At 33.4% G+C, this 26,094-nt stretch overlaps 2 protein-coding genes across 2 annotated transcripts; one reads left to right on the top strand and one right to left on the bottom strand.

Moving 5' to 3' along the window:
* Nucleotides 1-13,180: 13,180 nt before the first annotated feature.
* On the top strand, nt 13,181-19,801 carry LOC115992446 (tobamovirus multiplication protein 1-like). Its single transcript, XM_031116642.1, has 11 exons — nt 13,181-13,679; nt 14,104-14,194; nt 14,317-14,369; nt 15,079-15,171; nt 15,320-15,391; nt 15,639-15,711; nt 15,864-15,909; nt 16,016-16,079; nt 18,291-18,344; nt 19,031-19,108; nt 19,208-19,801. Exons 1-11 carry the CDS (start codon nt 13,527-13,529, stop codon nt 19,298-19,300), a joined length of 870 nt encoding a protein of 289 aa, XP_030972502.1. The 5' UTR covers nt 13,181-13,526; the 3' UTR covers nt 19,301-19,801.
* Nucleotides 19,802-21,613: 1,812 nt separating this feature from the next.
* On the bottom strand, nt 21,614-25,525 carry LOC115992692 (derlin-2.2). The gene is made up of 6 exons (XM_031116918.1): nt 25,218-25,525; nt 24,524-24,623; nt 23,186-23,400; nt 22,767-22,850; nt 22,508-22,561; nt 21,614-22,090 (listed from the first exon to the last, which is right to left on the bottom strand). The coding sequence occupies exons 1-6, from the start codon at nt 25,314-25,316 to the stop codon at nt 21,908-21,910; spliced, it is 735 nt and encodes a 244-aa protein (XP_030972778.1). The 5' UTR covers nt 25,317-25,525; the 3' UTR covers nt 21,614-21,907.
* Between the last annotated feature and the right edge of the window lie 569 nt (nt 25,526-26,094).

The raw sequence follows: 26,094 nt of genomic DNA, 5'->3' as shown, positions 1-26,094 counted from the left end.
TTTTTACAAATTAGGTTTTGGTTTTATCTCGTGTTATGGACAAAATATTCAACAATAATAATGATAATGTGATTATCTCGTTTTTTGCACTATATATTATGAATAGATCACTTTATACTAAATTTAAGAAAAATAATATGGATTTATTCTCTTTTTCTTCTAAAAAAAAAAATAATATGGACAGGTGACTCAAAATTAGACAATAATTATAAACTAATTTAAATTCAATTTAAAACGTGAGTTTATTTGATATATATAATTAAGATAAGTTCTGAGTTCTAACTTTTGATTTTGTCAACCTCATATACAGCAAAAGAGGGAAAGACAAAAGTTGTCATCATTTTCCAAGGTACGCTCAACAATAAAAATGGTCAAATCCTCACATGAAAAAGCTTTTTAAAATCTTAAAATTTTAATTAAAAAAAAAAAAAATCTTTCAATAAGGGAGTGCTTCTTTTCTTCTTCTTTTTTGTCACGTATTGTGTAACCATAAGTTTAGGTATACCTGAACGGCTGAACCCACATGATAAGTTGATTTACAGATACTTCTTTTTCTTGAGATGATGATTTAGTCATTATGAAAATGAAATAATGCTTAAAAATTTGCTAAAATTTCTACTGCACCGATAAAATATGGACATCTAATCGTGGTTAAAGATCATTTTAAAATCTGTCTGTCAATGATCATATGGCATTTTCAATTTAGTGCTATTTTCTTCATGTTTTTAACATGTGAAAGTAATCAGTTGGCTGGTGTGGAATAGTAAATGTGGGTAGAGAGAATATGATATTTTGTATATAGAGAAATGATACGTCCACAATATGTTCACAATATTTTTACAACAAATCTTAAGTAGCAGGTTGTTATTATTGAAGTAAAAAGGTAATCTTAGTATTAAGTTCAAATTTGAACTAATAACAACTAACCACTTATAATTTGTTGTAAAAATATTGTGGACGTAGCACCTCTCTTTATGTGTGTATATATATATATATGGCTTGCAGAAAATTGTGTTCATGCTTTTCTACCAGCACTTCAACTTTGTAGTTTCCCACAGAGGTTCAAAATATTAAAATAATAGTTGGTTGAATGGATGGTCCAAACTCCATATTTTGGGCAAAAATCAAGGTTGAAGAAGGGACAAACGTGGTATTAGTAGTGCTTCATAAGTAGTAATCTTTAAAGTTTGCAAAATGAACCAAATTTTTTTTTTTGGTTTACTTTTTCCTGTTTATTAGGTGGATTTCGGGTTTTGCTAGAAATTCTGGTCATCTTAAATGGCAGAGCCAGGAAATTTTATGAAGAGAGGCTGGTGAATACATTTTTGTGTAATTTTTAGATTTATTACTAAATGTAAATGAAAATTAATGGAAAATTTTAAAAGTTAAGGGTGGCCATAACCCTCCTTGGCACCCCTTAACTCCACCTATAAAACTTACTAGTTTGAAGGCATTTGCACACTTTGTGATGGCCTCCTTTTTTAGCAAAAAAAATTCTGGAATTTCTAATCTTCACGTGGAACTTGATGCACTAATTGTGGTTTAGTTTATGAATAATTCTATTAGCAACCAAACATTGGAAGCTTTTTCTTTTTTTATATTTATATTTTTAAATTATTGAAGGAATATCTTTTAAGGGCCATTCCCAACAAACAGATTGAGCATACCTTCCGTAAAACCAATTGCTTTGCGGATGCATTTGCAAGATTTGGATAGTTTATGCCTACTACTTATACTTTGTTTAACAATCCACCGTTTTGTGATGGAAGACTTATTAATTTATTAGCCCTTGATAAGGAGGGTATTTCTTGTAACAAAATCATATCTTTCTAGTTTAATGTATATACCTTTTCTATCCAATTAAAAAAAAATAAGAGAGTTTCAACCTATATCTTCCACTCCTAATAATAGTTCTTTATCCCCAATTAAATAAATAAATAATGTATGTGTGGTTTAAAAGTTGCATGGCAACAACAACCATAGATATATTGAAAGTGTCACTTGACCATCATAATAGTCACTATCACCACATAACATTGACATTAAGTGACTGTTTGGATAGTGATTATTTAGCGTTTGCGTCTACTTTTTTTTTTTTTTTTTTTTGGTGAAGCGTGTTTCTATGTGGCTGTGGTGGCTTTCCAATGGGTCCTATGCACTGTTCATAGGACCCACAAACCTCTTTTTTAAAGAAAACTTTCATTAAAAATGGGTCTCATTACACTATTCACATATTTAAAAATTATTTTGCTACAGTGTTTTTAGCTTTCAGCAAAATAAGCTATATCCAAACACATCCTAAATTTAAAAACTAAAATAAGAATAAGAATTTTTTCACTTAGGTCTAATTTTTGAGAAAAATGTTGGGAAAATAAAAGTGTATATATAAAAGGAGAGAGGAGGGAGGGAGGGGGGATGGGGGGGTTTGAGAGGAAGACAATAATCTTACATACTTTGAAACTCTAGGGAACAAATTGAAAAAAATTTAAGGATAATAAATTATGTCTAATTTCTGTTTTTTCCTAAGCATCAGTATTGGTGGTGGTTAAACACTAAAAAGAGCCCAACATCAATGGTGCCAAAGCCAAAAAAAAAAATTGGGCAACTTGCTACAGTGAACTGCCAAGACTAGCAGTTTACTGTAGCAAGAAGGGATAAAAAAATATTATTTTATGTCTTTTGTTGGGTTTTGTGACGGAGAGGGAGAGAGAGAGGAAGTGAGAAAGAAATTAATAAAAAAATGAATAGTGTTTAGATTTATAAGAGAAGTGAAAAAAAAAAAAAAAGTAAGCAATTATAGAGAGATTTTTATTTTATGTTTGAGAGGGAAATTCAAAGAGTCTGCACTATATATATATATATATATATACATATATATGTTGTTCCCACTTTTGTTTACGTACCAATCCAGACCTGCCCTTCTTATTTTCTTTTCTTTTCTTTTTTTGGGTTTAATATAGACCTGCCCTTCCTGCTGGGTAAGTATAATTAGTTAATTACAAGACAAACCAAATCAGGATGATTAATTAGTCTAAAATTTATTTCTCTACTTCTCTTGTTACTTAGTGTTAGACTCATCAAGAAGTCACGCTGATAAAATCGATTAGGTAGGAATGAATTACTGCCGACTTTGAAATTTTCTTATGCAATATACAAATTAAGCTTACGTAACATTTCTTGTAACAGTGATTGATATGAAGATTTGGTAAGGATAATGTCCAATGTATATAGCCAACTGCCAATTAGTCACCCATCTTTCTTTATGTGTGCGAAAGGGACCTCTCTCTCTCTCTCTCTCTCTCTCTCTCTAAAGTTTATACTTTTTTTTGGATAAACCTCTAAAGTTTATACTTTACAGTATTATAATCGTGCACCTCCCAATCCTACACGCATTTTCATCTTCTACCATCAATTCATCACTATCATATTTTAATTGGCTTGTTTGAGTTTAATAAATAATTATTAGGCAAAAATATAGTTTAACTGTATTTAAAAAAAAAGGGACTTAGACTGTATTAGTGCATCAGTTGCACTAAACACAAGCCGTGTCCTTTAAAAATTGTACACAAGCGAAAGTACAAACGCAATAAACTGTGGTAAAATGCATGTAAAAGATGTATATAAAAACATGAGATTATATTTAATTAGTGATAAAAACAAAAAGAAACGTAAAATATTAGGTCTGTATGAAATAACTTCACAGATATAGATAATTTAAAAAATACGAGTAAATAAATAAAAAAATAAAAAAAATTAGTGTGACCTCACACAGTCACACACATGAGCCCACAAAAATGTGAACGCAAACTCAAATTATAGATTCGTGTGTATAAAGTGATAAGGCATATATATTGTTAAGATTGTGAAATTGTTTTGAGTAAAGAAGAAGATTCTTTTTTTTTTTTTTGGTAAAGAGTAAAGAAGAAGATTCGTTGAAAGATTAAGATGGAATTCAATTTAAGTGAGGATTATTTTCAGAAAAGGGAGATGACTACTCTTTATTTTTTAGATTATTAGAAAATAAATAAAATAAAAAAAGTGCATAATCAATGTTTTGTGGATGAATTGATGCCCAGCACGGCTGCACTGCTGGTCACGTAAGAAATGAGACATCGAATTTGACTTGCGCAAAAATAATTAAATACTATGAGGGCGTTTGGATTCTCCGTTTTCCTGCATCCACGTTTTGGATTCATGAAGTGTAGGCTTGATTCATATGGGGAGAGAGAGAGAGAGAGTAAAGTGGCTCAGTTAAGTGTTTATTTCTTCTTTTGTTTTTGTTTTTGATTTTTTCTTTTTTCTTTTTTTAAGAAACAAACACAAGGGAGAGGGAAAGTGATTCTAACACAGAGGCACACCACAACTCCACTTAAAAGCCATGGTAACTTTTAAGGGAAGTTGGAGCAAATTATACTACACACAACATATTCTCTTATGCAATGTGGGACAATTTACTCATTCTTTTTTTCTTTTCTTTTTTGGAGAAACAAACACACACATATAAGGGAGAGGAAAATGTGTTCTAACACAAAAGCACACCACAACCAGGGTAGCTTGATGCATTTGGGGGCTTAAGGTAAAAATTGATTATCTTGTTTTAAATGCAAAATTAATACTAATTAACATGAACTACGTAAAAAATTTTATTTTTTAGAAATTTTATAGACACAAAATATTTGATAAAACTTTTCACACTTGTTAATGTGGCAGGTTGAAAATATTAAGTAAAAAAGTGATGTTAGTGGTAGACCTAGATGAAAACTAGTAAAAATTTAGATGAGAACTAGTAAAAGTTTGCTTACTCAACTATTATTATTATTCTTATTTTTTTTTTTAGAAATGCAATATTCACAATATCTTTCGCAACAAATTCTAGGTTTCAAGTTTTTTCTTGTTTTCTATTTGAAAACACCACTATAATTTTTTTTTGTCATCAATAACAAACTGTAACAATTTGCTACTTAGTATTTGTTGTAAAAGTATTATGAAAAATATTGTGCATGTAGCATTTTTTTCTCTTTTTTGTTTGTTTTTCATTTAATAAAAATTTATTATTTTATTTATTGATTATAAATAATTTTATTAGTTAAAATTTGGAAACTTTTTTCACTTGAAACCTTAGGCGAGCACAACTATTGCATTTACCATTCGCCTAACACTAAGTCACTGACTACATCTCCGCTCAAAACACCATGATAACTTTTTTGCCCTTTTTTTTTTTGGCGCGCGCTAAAATTGCTTTAAATGTATTCTTCCCAAAACTTAGCGTCAAGACTTAAGAAAATTCTAAAAGGACTCTACCGACATCAAATTAATGCTTGGCTATTAATAAGGCCCACCACTCCTAAAATGGGTTTTTTCTTTTTCTTTTTTTTCCAAAAAAAAAGTTATTATTGAGTTTTTGTTAGCTAATGACCTAATAGTTCTTATGAAAAACACTACTTTGGTTACAATACTTTTAAGTACACGTCCATTTGGATATAGTTAAAAATTGAAAATTAAAAACACTGTAATAAAATAATTTTTAAATATGTGAATAGTACCGTGTGACCTCTTTTTAATGAAAAAGTTACTGAAAAGTGATATTTGTGGGTCCCGTGAACAATACACGAGTGCACTGTTCACTCAAAAAGTCAACATTCACAACTTAAAAAAAAAAAAAAAAAACTGAAAACACAAATCATTCGGATCCAAACACCACCTTAATAGATCTTTTTCCATCCTCCTCTTATTGATGGAGCTCCCCTCTCTCAGCCCTTCACTTGGGTTGCTGTAGATCCTTGTCTACATACTTGTCTCATTAGCTCTTGCTGGTGGTGATAGTGTAGCTTGCAAGTTGTAAAAACAATGTTCAGATGTCATTCTTCCATTAATGCGATAGGTTGAGTTGGTACAATACATTCAATGTGGAGGTGATGGATATTTTATCAAGAAACTTCCTCCTTCTCCTCCTTGCACATCTCTATTTTCTTCCTTGACCCCTCATATTTCTAGGTTGGAACCTAGGTCCCCCCAAGGTAAGCTTTCTCCTCAGGCTTCTTAGTTTCCACCATCTTCTCGGGTTTGGTGTTTGGTTATCTCGTCTAGACTAAACCCAATTTGATGACGAGTATGGTACAATTGATTCCTCATAATGTACTAATGCCTAGTGCTTTTGCTCCTCGGGTTTCTCCCTCCCACAGGAACATGTTGAAAATATATAAATAAAATTTTCCAAAAAAAAAACTATAGATACAATAAACTTTCAATTTATAGCATTCGTTCTATGATGATTGGAAAAAATAACCCCTTTTTTTTTTTTTTGAAGTGAAATTAAACTCTAAAAATTGATGAATTTTATAGGTTTCTAATAGGCTAAGAATGTATTGACCTCTTTGGTAACTTAATCAATTAATTTAGCCAAGTGAAATTAATTAGATTCAATTACATGCAATAAGCGTGGTAGTACAAACAAATCACCAACTGAGTTAAATGAGAGGAAAATAAATTTGACACAGGTGATTTGTTTATGAATTAGAAAAACCACCGAGGTAAAACCCCATCAGGTGAATTTAAGGTCACCATTCCGGAGAATCCACTATTATCAAAACAAGTGGTTACAAGTAAAAGGAATCTCAGTACCTAATATCAACCTACAGTTGAGCTATTTCCCCAATACCCAATTGGACTTGTGATGTAGTGACAATCTCTCCTTTCAATGCACGACTCTCAATACGTGACTAACCAATCGATGCATAGATCCAAGTACTAACACACCAACTTGAGGAAGATGTTGGCTACAAAGTTTTTCAGTTCATCCATCAATGGAGATCAAGAAACTCCTTGGTTACAAAACCTTTGGCACAAAGATGCAGCAGCTTCTATAAGGAATATGATGAACTATGGCAAATTATGTCTCCGGTCACAATTTGCATTAAGTTGCATCCCTTTGCATCACCTTTGATAACTCTTAAAATAATCCTTATATATGTTTAGGGTTGCGAGAAAAAAAAAACCCTACACAAACACATGGATATGCGTGAAATTAGATCTGGAAATCTGAATTTCGTAATTCTTGATAGATACAGCTTCTGTCCAGCATTAGCATTAAACCTCAATGGATATGGATCTATCGAGTTTTAATGAACAATACTTCTTCACTTGCTTCTTGGACAGATTTGCATGACTTCAATACTAAACTTGAACTCTTGTTCCTTAAAGTACTAAACCTATCCTAAATCTACTCAATTACAAGTAAAGGGCGTTTTATCAAAAGATTAGCCAATTTACATAACATATATCTCTAACAATATTTACATATGTCCTAACAGTTTCAAATAAGAACTCTATAGTCACAAATTAAACCTTTGAGCTTTTAATACATTTACATGGTTGGGTGAGAGATGCACGACATAAGATCCTCACTCAAAATATATATATTAAAAATAAGGTTATGATCTAACAAGTGGACGCAAATGGTTCAATTCCTACTTACTCAAAAAAAAAAAAAAAAAGTAATAATAATAATAATTAGCATATTAACCTAATAATAAATAACAATCATCATGGAGCAGGCATCATAGCTTTGAAATACTATTTATGGGGTACAGAAATTTAATAAGGTGATAAAGTCACGTGTCGTACACAAAGCCAAGGAGGCCAGTAAAGTTCTGAGGAGCCCATACGCTCAGACGGTAAAGTCGGAGAGGCGAGCCATTGCCAGATCAAGGGCACATTACCAGAAGGGGGCCATACTATAGAAGAAGAGTTTCAAAGAGGGAGTTAGCCCTGACATGATTAGAGGGATGGTAGCTGCCACCACATTGATTGCATCTCACCAAACCCTCTGGCCGCATTTATGTGGAAAAGACCCCTGAATAGTGCTGTCTTGGTTGCCGCAACTCACAAAAGACTGGGGAGGGCGTTTGATGGGACAAGCACTCAAGTTGTAACCTGCATAATCAACAAATGGAAGGTCAGGATCAACGAAATGAGCATATATAATGTGAGAGATCCTCCAAGGATAAGGGGATCGGGAAATTTGAAAATAAAACATTGTAGCAACAAGAACTGAAATTGTATCCAAGTCTAAAAGAAATATATTCAAGAACCACTTTCCTCGGACTTCGTTGAAGAAGGATTTATTTGCATAGAGCTCATCTTTCTTTGCTTTCTTACTATCTTTAATCCACTGTGTGCGTTGCTTTATCCATCAAAGCTTAGTTTTTAAGCCCACTCTCTACAAATTCATTGTGTTGGGTTCTTTGGGCCTGAATCTTTCTACCTTTCGAGCTCAGGAACCAAAATGCTGCCCCTACACTGTCATATTTATAAATAATAATAAAAAGAAAAAATAATAATGGACATATACAGCAACAATTTTGCAAGCATGTCCAAATTTTATAACTTGCTAAGTTGTTAACTTATGATGAGTCAATATATATATATATATATATATATCTATATATATATATATATATATATATATATTTTTTTTTAGAAAACAACCTGCTTGGGTAATTTTATTTGATAGCTGAAAAATCACATTCAAAGCAATGAAAAAGATCCAGAGAAACATCTTCCATCCAGATCAAAACTGGAAAAGAAAGTCTTACTCTATGAGTTAAGGCATGTGCTAAAGTATTTCCTTGTCTATGTGTGTGAGAGAAGGAAAAACACTAGAGAGAGCTAACGTAAGACAAAGTGTCTTTTATCAAATGACCATAAGAGGTTGGCGTTGGAATACCATCTTGCAGCGCCTTGATGGATATTTCTGAATCACCCTCAAAGATAGCATCTTGAAATCCAAGTTCATGAACAAAATAGGCTGCTCTTCTAGTAGCAAGTGTCTCGAGCACCACTACCAAAGATGGCTTTGGTATTTTTTCAGATAGGGCTGCCATAATCTCCCCTTGAGGATTTCTGACAACCACTCCTATACTGGCTTCATTCAGTTCATCAAACATGTCTCCATCGAAGTTTGCTTTCACCTTACCCTCATCAGGTGGCTTCCAAATCTTCTTGGCTAGTCGGACTTGCTTTGCAGCCTTGGGACGGAGCTTTTGAAACTTAAACAGATAGCCACGGGCTGAAAAGGATATTTTTTTTGGGGGCAGCATGGGCTGTTGCACTTGGACCTTATTCCTTCTATCCCAAATCATCCAACATGTCGTCGCAAATTGCTCCAAGTTTCCTTGTTCTTTGATCAGCACCCTAAATAGCTGGGCAAAGGAACAAAAATGGCAGTTTACAGTAACTAACTCCTTGAAATCTGAGCTCCAAACCTGCAATAAATTAGTACAACCCCACAATGCACGAAGGACGTCCTTAGGAGCCTGCAAAAATGAAGCACACAAAGGAGAACTAGCAATTGTATTTTGAACCAGCTTTTTCAAAGTTGGCAATGAATCCGAACATGCTCCCCACATGAAGGTTTTCACCTTGTTTGGGACATTCATCTTCCACAATCTGCTCCAAAAAGATCTTGAGGTAGCCCCATAAGAGACCGATGATGCCAGCTTGCTATCCTCATCTGCACATAATAGGTGGTAGCCTGATTTTACTACAAAATTACCATAGTTGGTACTCGGCCAAAACAAAAGGTCTGGCTGAGTAAAGGAGTAGATTGGGATTGATTTAATTTTTTCTGCCTCAAAGGGATAAAAAATCTGATTAATGAGGGAGGAATTCCACCACTTTGTGTCTTGGTCGATAAGCTGGGATACCATTGCTTCATTGTTTACTAAATTTGGTGCTAAGGCAATTCGGCCATTGCCCTCCCCAGGCAGCCAATTGTCCTTAAAAATGTGGACAAATTTACCATCACCCACTCGCCACTTTGCTCCTAGATTGATAACCTTTCTAGCCCGAAGGATACTCTTCCACGCATACGACCCAGATTTCATTCTCGCCTCAACAATTGAACCATTTGGAAAATACTTAGCCTTGAACACCCTATAAAAGAGAGAATCTGTGTCATGTATAAGTCGCCACCCTTGCTTTCCTAGCATTGCCTCATTGAATTTTGTCAATTCTTGGAACCCCATACCACCTTTGGATTTTGGTTGGCACAAAGATTTCCAACTCTTCCAATGATTTTTCCTTCTATCTCCACGTTGACCCCACCAAAATTTCCATATCATTGCTTTAATGTCATGACAGAGGCCTATGGGTAATTTGAAACAGCTCATAGCAAAATTTTTGTATGATGAGTCAATATTACTTTCACATAAGTTTACTATTTACACTCATCTTATAGTTTATTAAAAAAAAAAAAAAAAACTTACACTCGTCTTATATGCATCAATCATAAGACTCATAACTTGACAAATTAGTTAAGTGTGAAATTAAGTATATTCCTAAAGAATTTTATGTCCTACTTTTTGTATTTTACTTTATATTCTTTCATCATCAGTTATACCAAGACACCAATCAGTTTTTCGGTGTAGGTAGGGATTGAACCCTAGATCTCTTATACAACCATCAGAGACTTTACCAGTTGAGCTAATTAGAACTCATTAATAATAATAAAAGTTTAATTTAAAAATAAATAAATAAATACATGACATACAAGTATAACATAAAAAAAATGTGACTGAGGAACTCTATTTGTCCCGAACTTGTTGATATAACAAACATATTACAGACGGACACCGCCAAAACCGTCCAAGCCACGTCTTGCCGTGAAGAAACTTCGAGTCACCTTCATGTGAAAGCAGTACATCTCTGGTCGCTCTATATATATTGTCTGTGCCTCTGTGGGACCAAGTGGAGGAATCTCCTACGGCATCTTCTTCTCTCCCCTGTCGCACGTGGCTGTCACATGTCCATATTGTAGGGTCCTCATGTTTTAATTCCATTGCCGCCAATAGCCTATGCCTATCTATTAGGCCAAAAAGAAAAAATGAAAAAAGGGCCTATAAATACTAGCCTTTCTGTTTTCATCAAAAACAAAAAAGATTTTAACCTTTATGTTTGTTTGGAAAGGCATGTTCATAGTAATCAAATTACTTTTTTTATTATTTTTTTATATATCTTCGACAATAACAAATTCAACTCCAAATTTAATATTTATCTTTAACTTTTTTTTTAATGTAAAATAATAATATTTTTCACTATAAAGTGTATACTAGTTTGTCTCTTCCATGTGCTATGTGTGCAGGATTTTTTTTTTTTTTTTTTTGGGGACAAGTCACCAAATCTAGAATTCAGGGTGATTACATTGAAATTGCCACATCCTTAAATTGGTTTATAAAAAAAAATCCCTAAATTGGACAGTAACATTTTATTAAAATTTTTTTTTCAATTAATAAAAAATTAAATTTGACAAAAGCTTTCAACTACTATTGGAGTTCTACCCCCACCATTTTTCTTTCTTGTTTTCTAGTTTTATTATTATGTTTTGTATTTTTAGTTTTTTGATCTCCCTTTTCAAAACATGTCTAATTTTTTTGGCATTAGTGATAGTTTAAAATCATGTAACAAGGAAAGGTGTAACCGATTTAGACATTTGTATGAAATTTTTTTGGTTTACATGGTAGTTCAAAAGAGGAGACCATTTATTTGAGTTTTAATATACGACTCATTAAATCATTTAACTAAGTTAGATAAATCATGTAAAAAAAAAGTTAGATAAATCATGTGATTAAGAATAAATGAGAATACTCATTTGAGTTACTACAAAATGAGTTGGAGAAACTTCTTTTCCAATGGTTTTTAAAGAAAAGTTTGTTCTTCTATTATATTTTTCATTTAAAAATCAATCATCTCAAATAAATCTTTATGTTATTTGTCAAACTCAAAAGATAGTTCAAAGCAAATTAAAAAAAAAAAAACAAAATCATCTTACTAAATATATGATTCATAATCTTGCCTTAATTATGTGGCATCTTAATTTGATTACATTTATAAGCAATAAGTATCATGTTTCACTTTTTTTTTCTTCAATAAATGCAATAATGATAATTAAGAGAGAAAATTTAAACCATAGAGGTCTCTAGTAAAAAGTAAAAATATTAAAAAATGTTGGTTAAACTATAAAACTCTTTTTTTTTTTTTTGAGAAGGAACTATAAAACTCTTAACTAAAACACGTTAAGTACAAATAATATAGAAACATCTATAACCAAATGGTGTGAATCTTTCAAGAAGAAAATTGCAAATTGTTCGTGCCCTCCTTATTCATAGACAAAATATATAGTATAGATATAATGATATACACGTGCTCACCATATTTGACGTTGCTATCTGTTTTTTTATTTTTATTTTTCAGCCAAAAAAAAACTGATATTATCTCTATCGGAAGCTTGTAATTTAAGACTTAAGACCTCTTCAAAAGAAAAAGGTTCGTACTTGAAGACAAGGGTCAAGGGCAATATCGTCAACAAAAGTACAACCCAAGGAAGCAGGTGTAAGAAAAAACACGGTAAGTTTGAGACCAAAATCCAGTTCAACTACGAATTCTTAATTGACAATGGTTAAGAAACAATTGTAGGAAAAGAAATGTTAGGTTGGACAGTATTTTTATAACAAATTTTAAGTGTTAAGTTGTTATTGGCTATTTTTAGTGAGTAGAAAAGAAATTTTAGTGGTGAATTCAAATTAAAACGGTAACAACTCTCCACCTAGGATTTATTATGAAAGAATTGTGAAAATATTATGAACGTAACATAATAACATTTCTCTTCTAGAAAAATTTTGATATCACTTTGATAAAAAATATAAAAATCATAAAAAATTTTATTTTTTTTCTTATAAAAATTTGTAAAAATATTTCTTAATTCAATTCCTGTATTCATTAACTTTTCCTAACGCTATATATACAAAAAATTTGACAACTTTTTTCATATTTATTAAGTTGACATATTTTTATTAGTTTTTATTTTGGTTTACCATTAACATAATTTTTTTTAATCTTCCAACTATGTTTCTAAATTGAGGAATATTGCATGACCGAGTCTATAACATTTTCAGGATAAATCCCAAATAGCAAGTTGTCACTTAACTAAATCCATGGTTGAAATTTCTTTCTTAAACTAACAGGTTTATTATAAAAAAAGAGATTTATTACAAAAGTGTCAAGAAAATTTTGTCGGAAAACAATAGTCCTCGAGATTCCCTAAAACGATAAACCCAATTAGCCAAGTGTTAGGAACTTTACAGTTAGAGAGTGAGTTAAGATTTAAAAGGTACAACAACTGACTTCGCACATGAGCCTCCTATCCCAATCCCGTAGAAGCTTAGGTGAGACTCAGAGAGCAACCAAACCAAACCAAACCAAGCAGACTCAATCTCTCTCTCTCTCTCTCTCTCTCTCTCTCTCTGACTGTCTGGTAGACCCTCCCGCTCAGCAGTTGTGTTTCTCACTCTCGGTTTTGCGCTTTTTTTTTTAATTTTTTTTGTTTGGCTCTCTCACTTTCTCTCTCTCTCTGTGAACTAAGCTTCGCTGGGGATATCAAAGAGATATTTGACTTTTTATTAATTTTTTTGTGAGAGCGAGAGACGGTGTCGGAGGAGGGAGCTAGCTAGCTAGCTGTAGAGCAATCAAGAATGACGAGAATGCCACTGAGCTTCACGTCCATGGCGGACATGGAAGCTCTGCTGGCTGGTTGGTGGGACGATGTCAATGGGTCCTCTCAGTGGCAAGACGGGATCTTCTACACTCTCTGTGCTGCTTATGCCCTTGTCTCCTTCATCGCTTTGGTCCCAACTCTCTCTCTCTATTGTTCTTATTTTGTGATTCAATTTTGTGTTCTGGTTCTTTGTGAATTTTGGGAATGATAATGATGGATTGGGAAACTGTTATTATGATTATGAATGTCTGTCTTGCTTGTTGCATTTTCATTGTTATGAATCGTTGCGATTTGGGTGTGTGTGATTGTGACATTTTGATAGGGCTTATTAGATTTATAAATTAAGTAGTTGCAGCAGTAATTTATTGCTGGGTTTACTTTAAGTTGGGTTCTGATATCTTCTGAATGTGTGTTATGGTTTTGGATTTTTTCATTGCCTAATGATTGATTAAATTGAAGAGAATATATATATACTCTTGATTATGTATTGAAATGATATGGAAACTTGTTTGAAGTGAGTGTTTGATGGATTTTCTGGGTTTTGTGATGTGCAGATTCAATTAATAAGGATTGAGTTGAGAGTGCCCGAATATGGTTGGACGACGCAGAAAGTTTTCCATCTTATGAACTTCATTGTTAATGGAGGTGATATTTAAGTCTTGGTGATATTTGGAGTATCCGGTGATATTTGGGGTATTGGGGATACTTAGTCATTTGGTTATAATTTGACCTTTTTTTTTTGGGGTTTTTCCTTTCTTATGTTGCAGTACGTGCTATTGTGTTTGGATTTCACTCGCAAGTGTTTCTGTTGCGTCCAAGGGTTAGTTCGTTGAAGTTTCTTACAATGTCATTTCAAAATTTTAAATCTTTAACTTAGCCATGTTATGTAATGTTGCATCTGCATTGGTTTTCAAGTTTTGTGGGGAAAGAGTTCTAACATATTAGTGCAATCTGCAAAATTTTCCCTTTTTTTTCCACTGTACATTTTGCTTAGGCGTTATCAAGCACACTAGAGCTCCATATATTTTCTGAGAAGTATGAGGCAAAAGTAATGGAAATGACTAAAACTCACCTCACCTCATAAGCAGTTTTTGAGCAAATACAAGTATTCTCTTTTGCACTTTGATTTTGAGAAATACAAAGGTTTAGGAAATTGCTCCTAAAAGGCTCATGTTCTTCATTATCTAAAATTGCTAGCTTTTTAACTTAAATGTTCTTTTGTTTATATGATTAATATTCACAAAGATGGAGCATCACATCGATTTTTTTTTTCCTCAAAATATACATGTATGGAGCATGATTGTACTCAAATAACTGCAACAAAATAAAAATGAAAAAGAAGAAGAAGGCTGAGCAAGCCTTCCATGCACTTTAGAATGTAGGCTGTACTATTCTGTTGATCCTTCTGGATGGGAGTTCATATTTTCTTTTTCTTTTTTTTTTTAAAGTCAGACTAGCTAGAATGAATGATGTTCTTTCCTAGTCTCCGTTCTACTATACTGACATAGAGCTTCTGCATCTTGAACTAGGTTCTATTTTTGGTGTTATTGGATCTTCCGGGCCTTCTATTTTTCTCTACATACACACTCCTTGTCCTTTTTTGGGCAGAGATATACCACCAGGCAAGTAAATGTTCTTCTATTTTCTTTTGCGCAATAGGATCTTTTGTTATCAGGATGTAAGGCCAGTTCTGCTCTCCAATGAGATGTAAAACTTGTGGATGTGGAAAAATATTAAGTTATTAACCTTCTCGTTACTATTAATGGACAGGCAAGAAGTTTACCGACCGATAAGCTTAGAATTGTTTATATTTCAGTTAATGCTGGAATATATTTAGTACAGGTATGACCCATCTCATGATATGGCTATTTATTCTTCTTCTTCTTCTTCTTCTTCTTCTTCTTCTTCTCTCTCTCTCTCTTTTTTTTTGGTGCATAATAAAAGACATATCTTTCCTTTTGTCACTAAGCACATGTCATCCACTCATCCTAGCATAAACAGTAATAAGCAGCCTCTGAGAACCACTATAGAAATGTAATATTACTTTCATGATCTTAAGAATTTAACCAAAGTGAGGTTCTTACTTCAGGTTTGCATCTGGGTATACCTTTGGATTGATGACAACAGCATTGTAGAATTCATTGGGAAAATATTTATTGCAGGTTAGACTTCAGGTTTCCAAAGAAAAATGTTTACTTCAGATTTCCTGGAGATTGAAAATTCGTTTTTCATCTCAAAATATATATTGTACCTTCTGAGCATTGCTTCTTTCATTAATCATCATACTTATTTTCCACGTTTTTTTTTACTCCAGTTGTGTCAATCATAGCTGCATTAGGGTTCTTGCTGTATGGTGGAAGGTGAGTTGTTTGCATCATATTTGGTACTTGTTGGTGTTCCTTGTCTTTCTTTGGAATTTTATTTGTGCACTTTCTCCTGGTGGATTGACATAGCCAATGCTTACAGATTATTTTTCATGCTGAGACGCTTTCCTATTGAATCAAAAGGAAGAAGGAAGAAGCTTCATGAGGTATGTGCCTTCCCATTAAAGTTTGTCTAGTGGATCATGATCACTAGCTTTGTTACAGTGAAATTTTCCCTTTTTAATGGATAGATATTGGGTAAATTGAATGTAAATAAATTAGGGCTGTCAATGGATCTGCACATGACTTAATTTCCGTATAAATTGATTAAATTAGATAAACTTGATCTATATAGACTTGATATTGTCATTTTGGAATATGTTTTTGTGCTTGTGCATTTGCATGTCTAGGCAGCAGAAGCAACAATAACTTGTATTCTATAGCAATCAATTAATTTACTTGCAGTATGTAGAAGATATGCACTAAAATACAAATTATACACACACATATATATAGTTTTACCTAAGGTGAGTCGTAGACTCTCCTGTCATAAAGTATACCCTCATATTATAGGTCATAGGAATAGATTCCTTTTGAATCTGCGAGTACTGGATCTCAGACATAACCAATGCTTTGGGGAAGCTCATACAGTTATGGAATGAGTAGGGCTCTTAAGGAGGAGAGATAGGTTTGAAACCAGCCATCCCTAGCTGGAAGTCTCATTGAGTTCCCAGCTCAGCCTACGCTACAATTGTTTGGACTTAACCTTGTTCAGATCCTCAAGCCCAAAACCATTCTCCTTTACAATGGATACCACCCTGCTTTGTACCTGGGGCAGCGTCATGGAGAATGTCGTGACACCATCAGTTTGGAGCATGAGGCTGGCAGAGCTTGCTGCAAAGGAGATAAGAAAAGGCTCAGCAGAGGAGAGCTGGTAACTGTGATGAATGTGAGGGAGTGGGGCCTTTTCCTTGTTTTTTTTCCCATTGTTCAGATGCACAAATGCTGCTGGCAGAGTGCAAAATAGACCAGCTGAAGATGGAAGAGTGAACATTGTGTCCCCCCTGCTCTTTTTAGCAATGTTTTTTGCTTTTGTGCTTAGAAGTTAAGCTGTCAGCATATTTTGATTTATATATTTTACAGAGAGAGAGAGAGAGAGAGAGTTTTTCTACTATGCTTGTATTATGATACTATCACAAGTTTGGTACTGAACAAGCTAGGGAAAAGTATACATGTTTTTTTTTTTTTAGTTTTTAATTTTTCGCTGCAATGGACTTTATGAGGGACCTGTTAGATGATCATCTTCATGCTAAATTCTTGTTCATGTATTCTCATAAATGATTTCTTGGAAGATTAAGCTCTTCTAATGATAGCGAGCATTTAGTAAGCATATCTTTTGAAGAACCTCTGCCCCTATATAATTGGTCATCTAGAAAAAATCAGATACATCAGGTGGTTGCAAGTTTGCGATGACCCAATTGGACCAGTTTTTAACTTTTTATGCTGGAAAGTGTTAAATTTCTCCCTTGTATATTTAATGCTTTTTTTTTGTTCTAGCTATGCATAATATTTGTGGCAGGCATGTCTACTTTAAGAAGGATAATGATGCCACAGTTAGGAATCATGGCTATTAGATCTATGTATCAGATGCATAAAATGAAATGTGATTAACAACAATTCTTTGTTACAATTTAACTTTCTCATTTATGTATTCACATCAGATTAACTTCCTTGTCATAAGTAAAATAATTTGGTAAAATCTTTGGATGATTGCCATTGGTAGTATTCCTTCTTGTCATGTTCTGGATTTTTTAGACTCTTTGAACTTTAGTTTGAACTCTTTCAGGTGTAGTTTGGACACATTTTGTGTATTCAAACTGCTTCCTCTTTCTTAATAAAATTATTTTACTTATATAAAGACAAAAATGGAATAAAACAAGTGCATAATGTTGCTGCTTTACCAAAATTTGTATGAGAAATTATTGAATTATATTGTGTGACAATTAATCTGACAAGAAAGGATAAATTTGCCTTATTTTTTATACATAAAAATAACTAAAGCAGATTTCATTATTTCATCAAATGAAATGAGCGAGACTCATGCTGGGCTTCTAGTAAGAATAATTAAAACTTTTGGTTGGCGAATGAATTAACTTTCTTGTCATGAGAAATGATTTAATTATATGGTTATGGCTGTGTTATCTGGTTCTCATTGTCACCAAAATAAATTGTTTTTCTACGACATGACTCTCTTCAAATCCAAGTAAATATAAACTGCAGATCATTTATTATATATTTGTGAATGTTTCTATGGATAAAGCCTCAGGAATCTAGAGTGAAATTTCTTTTATTGATGTAACTTGTGCTTTGTGTTTCAGGTTGGATCTGTTACAGCCATATGTTTCACCTGTTTTCTAATAAGATGCTTTGTGGTAAGTTACAGACTATGTTGCAAACTAGTTTTTTCATGGGCTTGTAGATGTATATCTGAATTTGTAGTCCTTAGAAAGATTACACTATTTCGGCCTCTCTCATGCATATTATACCATACTGTATTAGGTGCAAAATGTGAAATGGATGTCTAAGAGAAGCAAATGGTAGTAGGTGGTTTAAAATTGAGAGTTAACTTGTTAAAAAAGGCGATTCACTTTTGTAACTTAAGACATGGGTATTACGTAATTAAATCTGCGTGGCCAATTTAAATTTTAGATATGAAGGTACAGGGATCTTCAATGGATCTGATCAGAATATAATTAATTGAGAGAGAGAGAGAGAGAGAGAGATCATAACATCTGTCTGTGATTAAGTCTGTAGGATGAGGTGAGGCTACACTTCACCTGTCAAGTTCCGAGGTCTAGTGTGAAGAAATTGACTAATAAAAATGAGGATACGAGTACACAACAGATTTTGGCTGATCCAAACTATCAATCCTATCAGCTCCCAAACTTAGATCTAATCAAATAAGAACTTGGGACATTTACATTATAATTCTTTATTTTAGTGAAAAGAAGACAATCATACAATATGACACTGTTTATATATGTTTAGAAAGTGCTGCTGCTTTCTTAAGCCTACATTGGATTTGTGGATGTGCTTCTAACTTAATTGTAAAATGCAGGTTCTTTTATCTGCTTTTGATACGGATGCATCACTTGATGTTTTGTATCATCCTGTTTTGAACGTAATCTACTACATGGTATTCTACTAAGATTGTTATTTTGTAAACCTTAATTTTGTCTCTTTCTTTTACTTGTTATTATTTTAATTTTTGGAATTTTTGTTGCTCAAATAACAGCTGGTTGAGATACTGCCTTCAGCTCTAGTCCTCTACATACTGCGTAAGTTGCCTCCCAAGAGAATATCAGCGCAATATCACCCTATCCGTTAACCATGGAGCATCTTGGATCTCAGTTTTCTTTTTTCTCCATCAAAAATGATTTTCTTAGTCTGGGAGTTAGATCCTACAGGAGTTGAGCAGGAGAGCCAAGAACAAGAAAATCCAGATGTAGTATTCTGGTATGGCTCATTAAGCCGGCAATTCTTTTTTGTCATGTATATTACACGTATATTTGCAGCTTGCTAAAGGGAAGAATTTGAATTCATTTCTTCAATTCTTCTTGGGTTATGACCACTGGTTGTGATCTTGGTCAGCATATGGGAAAAGGAAAGAGCTTTTTTTTTTTGGTTGTAATTTAATGTTGTAGGTGTCACTTTAGACTGTTGTTAGTGTTTAAAAATCATGGTGTGTCGAACAGTTATTGAAACTATATATTTATTTTTCCCCATAAATTAACATGCCATATGATGTTTCTAGTTTGCTTTTATAGGTGTTTAGTGGTATTCATTGTAAAGGTTAAGAATGAATGTACTTTATATTTTGTTTAAATTATTGATGATTTTCTCTTGAGCTTATGAACATACTGCTTTGAAGGGTGCCCCATGTTCTAATGTTTCATGTTTGTTTAATTTAAATCATCTACTTTCTGTGTCCTTGCTTCTTACCTTCCGCCGCTAAGTGCGATCAAGCTCATTGGGAATCACTAACAGTTAATTTCAAATTAAATCTGATTCTGAGATTGAAACAAAGAAACCATCCTCGAGTAAGAAATTGTTTGCTAGATCTCATCTTCTTGATAAATGAGGTATAACAGGATATTTGAAGGGTCCAAAAGAATTGGAATATCCAAACTACCGTAACTGGCAAAAGCTCCACCTTGTGCCCTAAAGAAGGAAAAACTAAAAATAAAAATCCTATGGTGAAAACTAAAATGTAGTCAAATAGCTATGGCTGACTAGAAAACGTTGGTAGGGCATGCCCAAAGTCTCTCCCCCCAACCGTCGTTCAAAGATAAGTGTACCATGGTAATTTTTTTAGGTCAAATGGAAGTTTAAAAGAAGATTAAGAACAAAATATTCTACGGCTAATGAATACCCATGTTTAGGCGACCGCTAAAATTTGCCACAAATTGGCTCTTCCATATTGACTAATTCTTGGGTGACTAAACTGGTCTAAGGGTTGAAATGTCTTTTTAAGTGTTTTATTTTATACTCTATTAATCACAATTTGTCGTGTGTATGATATACAAATTATATAACATATCCTACCATGTACATTATAATGCATTTTGTCTATGTACATTCCATCATGCAATGTGGCATATCATTCCAGTATGCAATATTCTACCGGTTCGCACATTCCACTAAGCAAAAATACAAAAGACAAGACATCATATCATGTAAGTAAAAGGACTAAGTTCCACTATTGGCAAATGTAAAACATCCGAGGCTCTCCCAGTATTATAAATACTGAGTTATGCCTTGAAGATAATATAATGTCCTGTTTTACCATGTAGCATTTTACTTTTGTCGACTTTACCTTTTGTCTTTTATTTATTTATTTATTTATTTTTTAAGTTATATAATATTTTCTTGGACTTTTATTCTTTTTGTAGAATTCATTGGGTTCAAAATTTTTATCTTTTCTATAGTATTTTTTATGTTTCTTAAAATGTTGTTCTTTACTCTTTTTTATTTTTCGATGGTGCTATAGATTTAAACTTCGATTATTTTATAAGGATAGACAAATGGTTTGTAATATTTTCTTGACTCTTTATTCCTTTTGTAGAATTCACTGGGTTCAAAATTTTTATTTTTTCTATAGTAATTTTTATGTTTCTTAAAATGTTGTTCTTTACGTCTTTTTTGGATGGTGCTAAACTTCGATTATTTTATAAGGAAAGAAAAATGGACTGATGAGATTGCAATTTGAAGAGTATAAACACTCAGATAGGAACAAAGGATGTTTATTCATAAAGTAATTAATTACAGGGAAGAAAAGAAATTAATACGAAACAGAAGGTTTTTGTTTCATAATGCTTACTACATAATAATGTTGCCACTCAAGTTATGTTTTTATTGTCTCATCTTGTTACGTGCCAAATTGAGGTGGGAGACTAAACATTAATGCATGTTTAACTATTTAGATTTTAGAGTACAAAACCCCAGATCATTCAAATCCTTCAGCAACTCAAATTGATGCGAAAATATTAAACAACAAAAGGAAAAAAGAAAAAAGAAAAGAAAAAGAAAAAATAGAGAGAGACTAAAGCATGAAATCCCACAAGCTATTATAGTTTGCAACTTTTTGCTCTTAATTTTATTCTCCTGTGATCATTCTTACAGACCAACAACCAGAAGCAAATTTGGTGAGATAACTATCACATATAATTGAACAAAAATGATGATGCTGTGACATATCAAGGCAAAATAAAAAGGATAAATCTTTGGCAATTTCAGTAAAACCTTTGATCATTCGTTTGCTAAACCTTAAATTAAACACAAATGCACAAAAAAAGCAATTAGCAAATCGGAGTATACTTTAATATAATACACAGCCAGCTGTATTTTTGTTGATGCTAGCTATATTTCCAATGCCAGATCACTACCCCAAGGGCTAACACACAGGTCAGGGTTTTCCAGTGATACTAACTCCTGATTAACCTTGGAGAACATCATCTGCAGCTGGAGCAGCAAATCTCACATTCCCAGGCCGTGCCACTACAACAGGCTCATCCGCAAATAGCGCTTTAATAAATGAGGGAGTTCTCAAAGGCCGGCGACCTGTCATTCGTGGATACACATCTTCAAGAAAATAGTAGGCATGACCAGCAATCATTCCCTGAAAAAAAAAGAACCAAAAAAATAAAGGTTCCAAAAGGAAAAGCGAAAAGCAATGGTACAGGAGATAAAGATGCAGATAGAGAGGTGAACAGGTCCGCAAATGAGAGAGAAATTATGTGAGCCAACTCATGGGTCCACAAGGTAATCTTCCAGGTGGTCTAACCTGTCCAATATAACATTGACTTCTGTTCCACCTAAGAATTTCTAGTAAAGTGAATTTAGACTAGGATCCCACCAGATCTCAAATTCTTCAATAAGGTCTAGGCTTCTCTCATTATGATGCAGATTCATTTAGGAGAAAAGAAAATAAATGAACTAGCCATGTTATAGGAAAAGCAGGGTTCACTGAATTTTTGTTAGTGCCAGCAGATTAGAGGGCAGAGGAAACTATAAATATGATAGTGTGGAATCTCACCAATAGATCCACCCATGCACTAGCTCCAACAAGTACAGAGAATCCCAGAAGAACCTGCAGGGCGAACAAGGAAATAAGGATCACAAATTCCATTAGGTGGGGCAAAGATTAACTATAATAATAGAGGTTTTGATCAGGATAGCTTATGTCTCAGATTACTTTTGAACGAGTTGAAGGACAAAAAAATTAAAAAGTAAATAACTTTCAGTGTGATACTGATTTAGCAAGATAAAATGAGAAGTCATCAAAGCTTACTCACCCATGGTAGGTAAGCGGCTGTGAAAGTAAAAAGGCCCAAAAAACTCATATGGATGAAAGGGTTTTGCTTGCTCCACACATAGACCTGTAAAAAATATGAAAGGATATCAATTTTCATAGAAGAATTCTACCAGACTTTATATCTTTTGCTCAAAATTATTCTACCAGACTGATTTGAGATGGGAATTGCTTAACTTATTGAAACAGGAAGAAAGCTAATGAAAAGCATGAGTCAAGAACAACTTGGTATAACCATAACTTCATTAATTCATTATATTGCCTTTTGCTATCATACTATAATGGCTAGATGGCATTCCAATCTCCATAATATTATTCCCATCAAACAGGAGTTATTAATAGTTCTAATGATGGTAGGAACAAAACAAATTTTATATTCAAACAAAAAGGAAAGGAACTAACCATCATGAATGTCAGGGAATTGCTAAGGAATATAATTTTTGCAAATGACTCCGACAAGTACGGTATCATTCCCCCAACAAGAACAATTCCAGTTAAAACAGTGGCACCAAATAAGAGCATGTAAAAGAAATCGGCTGTCCTTCCCCTGAATGAGTTCTCTTCAAGGAGTTTGCAGTATCGGGCTAGAAAGAACATGTGAAACATAAAGTCCAAGTCTGCATTGTCAAGGTAAAAAAATATGTTAAAAATGACAAACTTGATGATTACTTAGGCTCAATCAGACTTCCAAACAATCAACATAATTAACTGTTGGAAAACACAAACGTAGAAAATGATATAAATTCATTACATCATTGTCTATGTTTATGTTGAGGATCCATAGCTAACCCCAACAAATTTGGGACCAAGGCTTTGTTGTTGTTGAAGACAATGATATAAATACATCAAGACAATGTATAATCGGATTGCAATACATTCAACAACAAGCAGACAATGGAACATAATTTGTGATTCATTAAAACATTATGTTCAGGGACATCATTGGGGAAAGTGAAGAGAGTTCCAGAAAGGAAAAAAAAAACCATCAAATCAAAAGGTGCAGAAGAAGACTTGATTTCAACAAGTTAGGTGGAGGAATAAAATCTCTGATGCCAATCTATTGCTAAACCACTATTAGATATTTAGATAATAAAAATAACAATACTGGAACATTCCCACTCCTAGTGAAGGTTATACATAATGTTCTTAAGGAACCCTACAAAACAAACAGATATTAAGCATGGATTGGACACAGCAAAACCAACATAAACCTCTTAATTAACACAAAAATGTACTGCAGTACAAATCCACAGGGACCAAAATCGTCCAGATAGATGACAATGGACATTCGCCAACTACATTCCACAAGACAATGCACCACAAAGGAGGAATGAATTATCACATTCTTCTTAAGCCATGAAACTTGTTTGATGACATAACCCATTGTGGTTATCAAATTGTAAATTCGCGTGCCTGCATGTAAGTTCATATGGAAAAAATGACAACAGTAGATTAATAGCCAATGCAGACTTCTTACTTTATCTAACTACCATAATAAGTTTGTCCCACTTGAGTCCCATCATAAAAAACTAACACATCATACAAAGCAACAGACGTTCAACTAACAAAAATTCTTTCAACTACTTTAATAGAAGAAAGCCTTGTGTGCCCCAAAAGATTTCTTCTCAACAACTTCATCATAGTGAAGATGATCACGAAACTAACAGAAAATTTCCCTACATTAAAATTGAAAAAACAGATTCCTACTGAATAAAAAAAAATGAGGCTGAAAAATATTACCCATTTTCCGGAAATACAAGAAATTGGTAACGAGACGCCATAACTGATATTGCTTGATCACTAGATTAGGGTTCAAGTACAAATTATAAGGTGATATTATCTGCAAAAATATACAGAAAATCATTAATTATGTTATTAAACCTTCCAAAGTAGCAGCTATTCTTCCTAACGTGTTAACATAAGAAATGAAAAGAAAAAAAAAATGGTAAACACCCAATTCAATTTTGAGAAGGAAAATCCAAAATTTCCCAAAATATTTATTTAAAAAAACCCAATTAATTCAACCTAAGCCATTCAAACCCAGTTGCCAAAACATTAAAAACCATAATAAAATCCAATTTACACTACTTGAGAGAGAGAGAGAGAGAGACCACCAAGTTTCTCCCAAATTTAAAGCAAACCCAACTGAAATCTAACAAAAAAAAACAGCTTTAATGCTCCATTAACCCCCAAAACACAAAACCCCACAAAACTCTATACCGCCAGGAAGAAAAAAAAAGCCCCCTTTTGAGTTTTGACCCAAAAGACATTACATTCCGAAATTCGAAGCAAACCCAATTGAAATCTAACCAAACCAAACAACCCCATTAACCCAAATACACAAAACCCACAAAATCCAACACCAAAACCCCCAAAAAAAAAAAAAAAAAAAAATCCCTTTTTGACCGACACCTCAAAGCTTAGAGATACGTACATCAAGGGAGCAACCGATGGTGGTGACAATAGCAGCCGTGAGATACGAACGGGTGATGATAGGCATTTGCTTGTACCATTCTTCCACTGCCTGAGCCATTCCCTGTCAATTTTTCTTCTTTCTTTTTTCCCAAACAACTCAGCTACTGAGATTACGAGGAACACAAACACACATTCAAAACTGAGTCTTGATTATTGGTTGGAAATTTTTTGGGTCTTTGCCAAGGATAGAAGATTAAATTGTTATAGAGAGAGAGAGAGAGAGAGAGAAGGAGACGAAGAAGTGAGGAAAGGTCAAAAAATTTGCCCAAGAAATTTGATACGAATATGGACTCTTTTATCTTTATCTCTGCGCTGTTCTAGTAATTGACGGGTTTAATGGAAGTGACATGCTTTGGCGAATCAGAGAGAGAGTGTATTACACGAACCAATTGCTTGCTTTGTAAAAACAGGCCTGGTAATTTTTCTTATAGTTTTGGGTTTTGGTCCAAGGCTTTGCTAGGCCTGATATTCCTTTCACACTAAATTTTTTTTTTTGGGGTCGGAAGGCCCAGTGAAGATAAGGGTATGAAGGCCCAATGAAAGCTCTGATATATAGATGTATCGTGCATGAATCTTTCATCATTAGTCCCAGTCATGAGTTGGGACTTTGGAGGGGAAGAGTGAGATTTTAGTCCTTATAAATTTTTTAGGAGTAAGAATTTTCCTTTTTCAGCTTTGGAAGATAACGAATGAGTGGGTGGGTGGCAGACAATGGGTTTGGAAGTGAAGATGAAAGGAAAATTTTGTTACTTACACTTTATTTGGAAGTTCATAAAAAGAATGAAATGGAAAGAAATCTTTTTAAGTAATGAAAATAAATGAAAAAGAATGGAAGG

This window comes from Quercus lobata, chromosome 5 (genome assembly GCF_001633185.2).
Source record: "Quercus lobata isolate SW786 chromosome 5, ValleyOak3.0 Primary Assembly, whole genome shotgun sequence".
Taxonomy (NCBI): domain Eukaryota; kingdom Viridiplantae; phylum Streptophyta; class Magnoliopsida; order Fagales; family Fagaceae; genus Quercus; species Quercus lobata.
This window is presented reverse-complemented; position numbering and strand designations above follow the sequence as displayed.

Bases quoted from the DNA above. Each gene is read 5' to 3' on its own strand.
- LOC115992692 (XM_031116918.1), bottom strand. From the start codon at position 25,316: ATGGCTCAGGCAGTGGAAGAATGGTACAAGCAAATGCCTATCATCACC. The intron at 24,624-25,217 runs GTACGTATCTCT...ATATTTTTGCAG, and splicing joins CCATCGGTTGCTCCCTTGAT to ATAATATCACCTTATAATTT. The intron at 22,562-22,766 runs GTGAGTAAGCTT...TTCGCCCTGCAG, and splicing joins CAGCCGCTTACCTACCATGG to GTTCTTCTGGGATTCTCTGT.
- LOC115992446 (XM_031116642.1), top strand. From the start codon at position 13,527: ATGACGAGAATGCCACTGAGCTTCACGTCCATGGCGGACATGGAAGCT. The intron at 14,195-14,316 runs GTGATATTTAAG...CTTATGTTGCAG, and splicing joins GAACTTCATTGTTAATGGAG to TACGTGCTATTGTGTTTGGA. The intron at 15,392-15,638 runs GTATGACCCATC...TTCTTACTTCAG, and splicing joins CTGGAATATATTTAGTACAG to GTTTGCATCTGGGTATACCT.